The sequence below is a fragment of the Electrophorus electricus genome, chromosome 4, assembly GCF_041902795.1.
Source record: "Electrophorus electricus isolate QZ-2024a chromosome 4, ASM4190279v1, whole genome shotgun sequence".
Classification (NCBI taxonomy): domain Eukaryota; kingdom Metazoa; phylum Chordata; class Actinopteri; order Gymnotiformes; family Gymnotidae; genus Electrophorus; species Electrophorus electricus.
Window position 1 is genome coordinate 35,670,001 of NC_137500.1, and position 10,000 is coordinate 35,680,000.

Consider the following 10,000-nt stretch of genomic DNA (forward strand, 5'->3'; position numbering starts at 1 on the left):
AGAGAGAGAGAGAGAGAGAGAGAGAGAGAGAAAAGAGTCCAGAGCTCTTCGCCGGCCTTTGCGTCTCCCTCCGCCCTCAGCACTGGGAGCCCGGCTCCTGTTTGTCTAGTTTAATGGTGAGCCGGGGCTCTGGCCCAGGGCCCGCCGGGCCGCCCGACGGGTACTGTGTGCTCTGGTAGGTCACTGAGTGCTGGCTCTTCTTGGCGGCCAGGTGGTAGCGATGGCAGCACAGCGCCATGACCAGTGCCACGGAGCCCAGGAGCAAGAGCGCACCCACTCCGGCTATAACATAATACCAGTAGGTGGGCATGGGTTGGAGGGACACCGTAGTGTCAACAGTGGGGTCGCTCCTGCCAGGTAGGGCTCCCCCTGGTGGAGAGACACAGAAGAGTTGGCTTGGGGTAGAGAAGCATGCAGGCTGCTTAGCTTTAAGCCAGCTTGAATTCTGAGTCCATTTGTTAATTTGGCTGTGACTGGCCGCAGCACAGATACAGAACAGACAGCGGCTGCACACAGACGAGCAGAGGCGCATGCGCGGTGTGTCTCCCTAGTCGGCCGTGCGGATGACGACTTTAACCCAATCCGAGCAGGTGCTCTTTCAATAGGAAGACCAATTATTTTTACTTTTCCTTTCAGGGCTATTTTCTACTCTGTAGGACAAGATCAGGAATACTGCGAGCAGTTTTATGGGTCGTGAATAAATAGCACATGATGCGGTCATATGGAGGTTTTAGGAAGTTTTTGTTTTTTTTAATCTATGTTAAGTTGATTGACTTAGCCTGCAAGCTCTATCCATAATCAAGGTTATAATGGTTTCATGTTTGCCAAAAATATCGTAAAATGATATTGGGTTGCATTGAAATGTTATATCAGCACAAAGTTTGAGCTAGTGAGAGTTTTTTTTCATAGCGCTTTATGTGGCTTGAGTGAGTGGGCGTGCACATGCAAACATTAAAGTTCTAAGTTCTATTTTACGTGTGTGTGTGTGTGTGTGTGCGTGTGTGTGTGAGTGTGTGTGTGTGTGTGTGTGCGTGTGTGAGTGTGTGTGTCTGTATGTGTGCATGTGCGTGTGCGTGTGTGTACGTGTGTGTGTGTGTGTGTGTGTGTGTGTGTGTGTGTGTGTGTGTGTGTATGTGTGTGTGCGTGTGTGTGATGTTTGGTCATTTTCAGGGCTGAAATTTTGCCTTTGTTGCATGCATGGATCTGTGCCAACTTCATCTGCCTCAAGCCAAACTCCACCATGAACCCCATCCAGCACTGCAAGGAAACACCTCATTTACACACACACACACACACACACACACACGCTCGTGCACATGCACTCGCACACTCACACATAGGCACTCTGCACTGCACCCTATCCACATCTATACATGTTCATGCATCAAACAGCTCTAGCATTGACAGTTCTCCACCACCTTAATCTAATCTTCTGTCTCTGAACTCGAAAATAAAACAAGCGTGTAATTTGGGTTGTCTGTGTGTCTGCCTCATTTTTCCTGGAGCTGTCTGAGGACATGGGCCAACGAAGCTAAAGTGAATCGCAGCGAGACAGGGAGCACCAGCCACACTTTTCCCTGGAGTGGAGACAACTCCATATATGGCTCTGAATTCAGTCAAAGAGACAGAGGGAGAGGGGAGAGGGGAGGGAGAGGAGAGGGAGGGGAGGGAGAGTGGAGAGGAGAGCGGAGAGGGGAGGGAGGGGAGAGTGAGGGGAGGGAGGGGAGAGGGGAGAGGAGAGGGAGAGGAGAAGGAGAGGAGGGGGAGAGGGAATGGGAGAGGAGAGGGGAGAAGGAGGAGAGAGGGAGAGGAGAGGGGAGGGAGAGGGGAGAGGAGAGTGAGGAGAGGGAGGGGAGGGAGAGGGGAGAGGAGAGCAAGGGGAGGGAGAGGAGAGGGAGAGGAGAGAGGAGGGGGAGAGGGGGGAGAGGGAGAGGGGAGGGAGGGGAGGGAGGAGAGGGAGAGGAGAGGGAGGGGAGGGAGAGGGGAGAGGAGAGGGAGAGGAGAGGGAGGGGAGGAAGAGGACAGGGAGGTGAGGGAGAGGAGAGGAGAGGGGAGAGGGAGGGGAGAGGAGAGGGAGAGGAGAGGGAGGGGAGGAAGAGGACAGGGAGGTGAGGGAGAGGAGAGGAGAGGGGAGAGGGAGGGGAGAGGAGAGGCAAACTGCAAGAGAAACATGGAAATGGAGAGCTAATAAACATGGTAGGAACGTAGTGGAGAATAGAGAGAGAGAGAGAGAGAGAGAGTGTGATGACATTAGAGGAATAAGTCATCATGACGCCTGAGAACTGCTGCCATCTGCACCCTGACGGGATTATGGCCCTGGTCTGTGCTGAACCCATCACCCTAGCCACACCTGCTGCTCCCCCCCCAAACCCCCCCCGCCCCGCCCTGCACAGGCAACGCCTGCAGCGGGGGTCCGTGGCCATCGAAACGGAGCGTCAGCCGCATGCCGGGAGGCGTGTACGTCCATGCTTTGGATGGCGAGATGACGGTGATGACAGACGGGGGCCAATGACGACGGAGCTGATTTTGACCAGGATGAGAGGGTGTGCGCGCGCACGCGAAGGGCTCGCAAAAGCACAGGCTCTGTCGCGCCTAGCATCGCGATGCTCGACCGACGCTGGGTCTCCTCGGAGCCGATCAGCCGCCGCCAAGCTGCGCCGAGCAACGGCCAGGCAGCGGGAACAACCGCGCGGGAACCTGACCGACAAATTCACACAGGAGCACGAGAAAGAGAAGAAGAAAAAAAACAAACCAAAAACTCACCAGTCATCTCCGGTGGGAAAGGCGGGAACGGTTCTGAAAGGCACACACAAGAGACACATCGGAGGATGTTAAGGGCCAGCCGGGGGTGAAGGTAAATAAGGGCAAAGGTCCGACACAAGACGAGTGTGATTAAAAACAGGCATGGCTCCTTCCTGAAGCGGTGAACCCTCGGTGACAGACATTCATAGACCAGAGCACAAAAAGTGCGTCCCTGCTAGTGGTCCATCAGCTCACCCCCAAACATATTACACTGCGGATGGTGGCTGGGCTGATAACTGGGTCTGAGTCAGTGAGAAAGAGGGGAGAGAGAGGGGACCATGACCGGGGCTGTGTGTAATTTGGCCAAGCGCAGAGCGCTCTGATCCACGGCGGCGTGCTCTGATCCAGGGCTGCGGGGCTCGCGTGCTCAGAAATGCTCGGGAAAAACACAGTGGCTGTTTCGAAGGAGTGACAGGAGTGGCACAGTGAGAGACGGCGACAGAGAGAGAGAGAGAGAGAGAGAGAGAGAGAGAGAGAGCGCGACAGAGAGAGAGAGCAACAGAAAGAGAGTGCTTTGGCAAGGGTGCATGTGTAGGGGTGTGCAAGCTGTGTGTGTGTGTGTGTGTGTGTGCACGCATGTGTTTATGTACACTGAACTTCTGCTCTAATACCGTGGTTCAATGCAAAATAGAAAATAAGCAAACAGGCGTTTGTTTGCATGTTAACGGGGCGTGGGAGGTCTGCTAAGGGGTGGCAGTGTTTGTCCCTGTTGTAGGAACTGGTGCTGCACACGTACTGCTCAGTGCCATCACCATGAGCAGATGTACTGCCACAAACACTTCCTCCATGGGGAAAAGTGCATATATACAAAAAAACAAAAACAAAACACACTGGGTTTCGTGGCTGACAAGCAGCCTGTCTAGCAATTCCCCTCCTCGGTTCGGGAAGGCCGTGTTTACAAATAAGAGAAGCGGGGCAAAATCTGATGAAAGCGAGATTAGGATCAGAGCCCACGGGGGGCCAACGTGGCCCAGTTTCTGGCCTTTGGCATGAGCAGAACATTTCAGGAGCGCCTTCCTTCCGAATCAGGTTTTAGGAGCCAACAGCTGACCTTGAGACGAGAGAGTGGGAGAAGGTCACGGGGGCGGAGGAGTACAGGAGGAAGCTGGGAAGAGCGCCGGGGCTGGAGGCGGGCGGCCCGCGACTTACGGGTGCACTGCTCCAGTTCCGTGCTGGAGCTGACGTGGATGTTGTCGATCCAGATGTGTCCGCGGCCGCTGTGTTCGAAGAAGCCCTCGATGACCACCTGACGAAGCGGGACAGCGGGCCAGAGGCACAGCGGGGACGAGAGAGTCGTGGAGACACAGGACAGAAAGAGAAGAATGGAAGGGAGGTGATGTTTGGAGCGAACGCAGTGGATCAGATACATAATTAGATATCCTAACTCTTCCTTGGAGTCCCACAGGCGTGCTGGGGGGATATAGTGAGGCGTGACGTGTCACAGCCTGATACGGTGAGGGCAGCACCGTCCTAGCGATCCCCGGCTGAGGGCATGCGACATTAAAGGCCCGTGCGTGGCGTAGGCCCTCGCCGTCTCCTCACCTGGTACTCCCGCGGGGACTGGGGCAAGATGGTGCGGCCCTCCCTCCACCTGCGGCCCTGCTCGCCGTCCAGGCTCCAGAGCTGGGCCTCGTCCTGGCCTCCACTGCGCAGCAGGACGCGCAGGGTGCCCTGAGCCTCGCCCCACAGCTGGTAGAGGAAGATCAGGCACAGGGGCCCCCGCTCGGGCCCCACCGGTAGGCTGAGAAGCCGGGCACGGCGCCGATCCGCCTTGGGGCGCGCCTCCACGTACAGGAAGCTGCCGTCGTCTGCAGAGAGAGAGAGCGTGGGCCGTGAGGTCAGACGTGGGGGGGGTGACTGTTCAAGTCATTGCAGGTCTGAGTGTGTGTGAGAGAGAGACACACAAACACAGAAGACAAAACAACAAACCCTACTGCTATATTTCTCTCCATTTCATTTTCTTTCTAATTTATTTATTATATTTACTCATCTTTCTGTGCTCACACTGCGTGGTTTCATGCACTCAGCAGTTTAATCTTAGCAGGTTCCTTTTTCACAAACTCTATAATAATTTGATTCCTGTTTAATTATTGCTTAATATTCTCAAACCCCAGCTTTGCCAAAACAAATGTAAATTATTGTCAGATGTAAATTATTTGTCGTGCAAATAAAGCTCCCTTGAATTGATTTGAGAATTGAGAATTGAGAGAGAGAGAGAGAGAGAGAGAGACAGAGAGAGAGACAGAGACAGAGACAGGGAGAGAGGGATAAAAGAAAGATAGAGGAAGACAGAATGAGACAGAGAGAGAGAGAGAAAGAGAGAGAGAGAGAGAAGAAAGAAGGTGCTATTTGAAAAAAGAAGAGATGTTGGCAGTGACGGTGGGAACGCTGGGGCAGTTGGTCCTTCACCCACAAACGCTCTGCTACGCTGCTGCTCCCTGACGAGGGTCACTGGAGCTTCTGCTCCCACGCGCCACGACTGTCAGATCCGCGCGTCAGAGATCACAGGCTCCCGAGCGCAGACGGCTATTTTGAGCCCTCTGTTCCTCGTGTCTCAGCGTGGGACTGTCGCGCGGTGAACGCGTCGGCTTACGTCCTATTTATATCCGGGCGAGTGATAAATAAATGATCGCTGCGTTTCACTTTCGCAGTCGGCAGAGGAAACAGAGGATCCGTTCTGGAAACAAAAGAATTAGCAGTGTTTCTGTTCCCACTGACAGAGCACTGGCGCTAAAGCAGCCATGGAGCACTGCTGACACTACGCACAGAGAGAACTTGATTTGGGAGGGAGAGAGAGAGAGAGAGAGAGAGAGAGAGAGAGAGAGAGAGAGAGGGGTAAAGAAAGGAAGGGAGAAAAAAGAAACAGAAAGATTGAGGGAGAGAGAGAGAGAGAGAGAGAGAGAGAGACAGAGCAAGATGAGAGAGGAAAGAACTTTCTGAATGAGCTGACTGAACATTTTGGCTCCAACATTTAACACTTTTTCCCTATTAACGTGTCAGGGAGGTGCAGTAATGTGCATTACAGCCCTGCGGTGCAGCTGGAGTCCTGAATAATGACACTACCTTCGTGCCTTCATACCTTCACGTGGCGAACTCTCTGTTTCGGCAAGAAATTAGGTTTGAGCTGGATGCTGTTTTAAATGGTTGGCATATACACAGAGAAGGAGCCTCACTTCACAGGGAGCCTCACTGTGGTTGGGAGGATACAGAGCACAGAGATCCGCCTATACAGAAACAGCAGGCCAGGAGACGCGGGTCTGTAGCAGTGTACGAGTCTTCCACACCGGGGTTAATTAAGTTTAGAACATTAGGCCATAGGAGCTCCAGAACGGTCGTCTTCCAGAAGGTTCTGGGCTAGAGCACTCTGATTCCACATGACTGACGTTCATGTTCTCGCTAAACCATTAAGTGAGTGCGTTAAACAGATCCCATCCAGAGCCTCCGATCCCATCCAGAGCCTCCGAGAGCTCTGTTTGGGAAAGGGATAAAATGTGAAGTAACGCCTGGTGAGGAGAGAGAGAGGGAGAAACGCAGCGAGAGAGAAAGAACGCAAGTGTGGAGAGACGAGTGGGGCATGGAGAAGTGAACTCGCTGATTTTGGAATGTTTTAAACAGAAGAGGTTTTTCCCCTCCTCTCAGCTCTTGCTTCCATCTCTAAAAGCGCACAGACAGAAAACAGGTCTGACGAGGGAGTCGGGAACATGAGACATCCTCGGGAGCCGAGGGTGTGTGTTTGTGTGCGTGTGTGTGTGCCATTTGGGACGGTAAGATGGATAACAGGGTGGTCAGAGCGGCGGGGCTGAACAGAGAGGGGGAGTGTCGGGGGTTATTTTCAGACCTCAGCTACCACATTAATTACACATTAGTAATGAGAGGCAGCTGAAGGATAAAGTGTGTGAGCGCATGCTTGTGCGCGCAAGTGTATGTGTGTGTGCGCGTGCACATTTTCACAAGGGCAAAGGAAAGGTCCGTGTGTGTGTGGCGCCGCGCATGTATTGAAGCCCGCCTGCTCCTTCTGTGGCTTCTGTTTACTCCATGGCCTACCAATATAACGTCTAATGGGCGATCTACCGGAACTGAGGAACTGGGTGTTTTATGGCGCTGTTCTGAATCCCAGAATGCCGAGTGCCACTCTGGGCTGCCCAGTCTAATGTTGAGTTTGGGTTTCTGAAGCGTTGGGTGATCACACTGCATTTGCCTGCTGAGTAGAAGCACCTTCTGTTCCAAGAGGCAGCTCCAGACTGGGGCTGGCTGGACTGTGCAGAGACCAGGTCAGGTCAGCGCTGGGGTCATGAGTCCACCCACACATACTTTGTTCGAAGTCACACAAACCGCCCAGAGATGACAGGGTGGTTAGGGCTACAGAGAGAAAAGGAGAGAGAGAAGGAGAGAGAGAAGGAGAGAGAGAGAGTGAGAGGGAACAAGAGTAATATACTCATTACTTTCAGAATACCCACATCCTGCAATCTAAATTATATAATTATACACACAAACACACACACACAAACACACACACACAGACACACAGACACACTTACAGTCACACTCACATACACGCACGCACGCACACGCACACTCACACTCACACACATGCTCGCACATACGCGCCCGCACACACACACTCACACGCACATGCACACTCACGCACACTCACACGCACACAGATGCATGCACACACACGCACGTACGCGCACGCACACACACTCACACTCGCGCGCGCACACACGCACACGCACACACACACACACGCGCACACGCACACACACACAGTGTCCAGGTTCTGTAGCTTTGATCAATGCCATCCGCCTCTGGCCTGTGAAATCCATATTCCCGATCCAGAAACTGAACTCAACAGCCCTGAGAGGAATGTCTCTGTATCTCTCTCTCCATCTCCCACTCTCTTTCTCTCTCTCTCTCCATCTCCCACTCTCCTTCTCTCTCTCTCTCCATCTCCCACTCTCCTTCTCTCTCTCTCTCCATCTCCCACTCTGTTTGTCAGCACTGCTGTTTTCCGCACAGTGACCTCACTCACCAGCACACGCGAGCGTGCAGCATCTGACCTGCTCGTCTTGTGCGTGTGCTTTTAATCCTCCTCTAAACACCCGGACAGTGTCACTCCTCTTCCACACCTCCCGCTGCCTGCACCTCCTATCTGGCGCTCCACCGCGTTGCTCATCCTCCCCCCCCAAAACATAAACAACCTCAACTGCATTTTGCCATTTGGTTGAGCAGCTAATCTGTTTACCACATCAGTTATCTCTGTGCTCCGTGTCCGACGCCAATCCTCCCCAGTCTTGGCTCCCACCTTTGTGCACAGGTGGTGCGGGTGTGCGCGTGGTTGAAATGGTTTGGTGGGGCCTGGGCACGTGACCAAACGTGCAAGGTTGCGCGTGCCGAGGGACACCGCAACATGACAACATGGAGAAAATGCAAAGTGCCAAAATTTGCAACTTTGTACAACATGCGCAGATCCGTGCACTTGATGAATATTTAAATGTGTATCCAGTAATGTATATTACACAAAAGGACCTCCAGTGGCTCGCTGCACTCCATTACAAGTAAAGGGGCTGGGAATCTATCTGCAGATATTATGCAGCTTATTACAGTCTGCACGTGAAGAGAGAGAGAGAGAGAGAGAGAGAGAGAGAGAGGTGGGGGGGGGGTAAGCGGATGGAGAAAGAGAAAAAAGAGACGGGGGAGCGGGAGATCCAAGCGGGGCCTCTCTGGCCTCATCCACATGGAGCTCTGCAGCCTTCCATCAGCAATCAGTCCAGACCCGCAGAGCAAACAGAGGCAGGCTGCTTAGCATAATGCTAGCACTCCTGCCGCGCCGCGCCTCTGCTCAGCCAGACGTAAGCCTCACAAATGGAGGTGCAGTCCATTATTACCAGGGGGGCAGCAGGGATACAGTCCAGCTGAGCACGGGAACACTGTGTGCCTGAATAACAGGGAGGTGCCCTGCTCACACACTCATACATGTATACAGACATCTGCAGTAGTAAAAGCACAGGAGACAATGTGTATGCACACACACACACACACACACACGATGACACTCCCTCACACACACACACACACACGCATACACATGCACAATGACATTCTCTCTCTCTCTCACACACACACACACACACACACACACACACACACACGATGACACTCCCTCACACACACACACACACACACACACACACACACACGCATACACACACACGCATACACATGCACAATGACATTCTCTCTCTCTCACACACACACATACACACACACACACACACACACACACACACACATACACATACACAAATAGCAGTGGCTGCAGTGAAAAACGTCCATTATTCGCTGTCAGAGCCAGGCAGGTATCGACTGGCCAGACTGGCATTACTGATAACGTTTATTGATAGTTCTGATGAGAGGGTCTCACTGCATGCTGAAAAGTACTGCAGCCCTCCTCATCCCTTCGGTGTGGAAAAACAGCCCGCTCACCTGGTGCTCTGTGAGCCGTGCTGGTCTCCTCCTGCTGGGGCAGTGTGGGCGTGGCTGTGTCTGGAACAGGAGTGGATTCTGAAACAGCAACGGGAGGAACTGAGTTTGAAAACAGTTGTTAAGAGAGAACAGAAACAACAAGCAACAGCAGTAAGCAAACGTGAGAGTCCTGACCAGGGAGTGACCCTTTAAACTTTATATAGCCTATAACTGAACAAGGCCTCACATATCAGCCTAAACACCTGGAGAGGTTTAATACTGGGTTACACAAAAGAAGCTTAACTTCTCTCTCTCTTTTTCAATCCCTCTCTCTTATAGCCACACACACAGCGCTTCTACACACACATTGCTGCTAGCCCTTAAAAATCCTCCAGCTGCATTGACCTTCGAATGCAGCTGTACCCATTTTTTTTACTCCCACACACGCCAGAGCATATGAGAAATTGTCTGTCGGTCATGTGCAAAAGATGCCGATATATGCAAGCACTGGCTCAAACACACTGACACACACACACACACACATGCGCGCACACACACACACACACACACACACTGCTGCTGGAAAACAATTCAGAACACATGCAAGTGTTTAGTGAACAGTAATGTGGGAAACAGCTCTTGCTGGGCTAGAGGGAGGGAGAGAGAGATAGAGAGAGAGAGAGAGAAAAAGAGAGAGAGAAAGAGAGAGAGGGAGCCAGAGAGGGAGAGGGGG

The 10,000-nt window shown here is 52.7% G+C and overlaps 1 protein-coding gene across 2 annotated transcripts in view; it reads right to left on the reverse strand.

Annotated features, from left to right (window-relative positions):
• nrp2b (neuropilin 2b) overlaps positions 1–10,000 on the reverse strand; it is a 71,394-nt gene that overhangs the window by 7,925 nt on the left and 53,469 nt on the right. The window contains exons 11-16 of one of the 2 annotated variants that reach the window (XM_035536548.2): positions 9,289–9,366; positions 7,018–7,161; positions 4,345–4,610; positions 3,952–4,048; positions 2,764–2,796; positions 1–369 (exon numbers count right to left, since the gene is read on the reverse strand). The exon at positions 1–369 is cut by the window's left edge and continues 2,164 nt beyond it. In XM_035536548.2, the coding sequence (XP_035392441.1) occupies positions 77–369; positions 2,764–2,796; positions 3,952–4,048; positions 4,345–4,610; positions 7,018–7,161; positions 9,289–9,366 (911 nt within the window). In that variant the 3' untranslated portion in view covers positions 1–76. The remainder of the gene's footprint in view (positions 370–2,763; positions 2,797–3,951; positions 4,049–4,344; positions 4,611–7,017; positions 7,162–9,288; positions 9,367–10,000) is intronic. The other variant, XM_035536547.2, reaches the window with a different exon arrangement.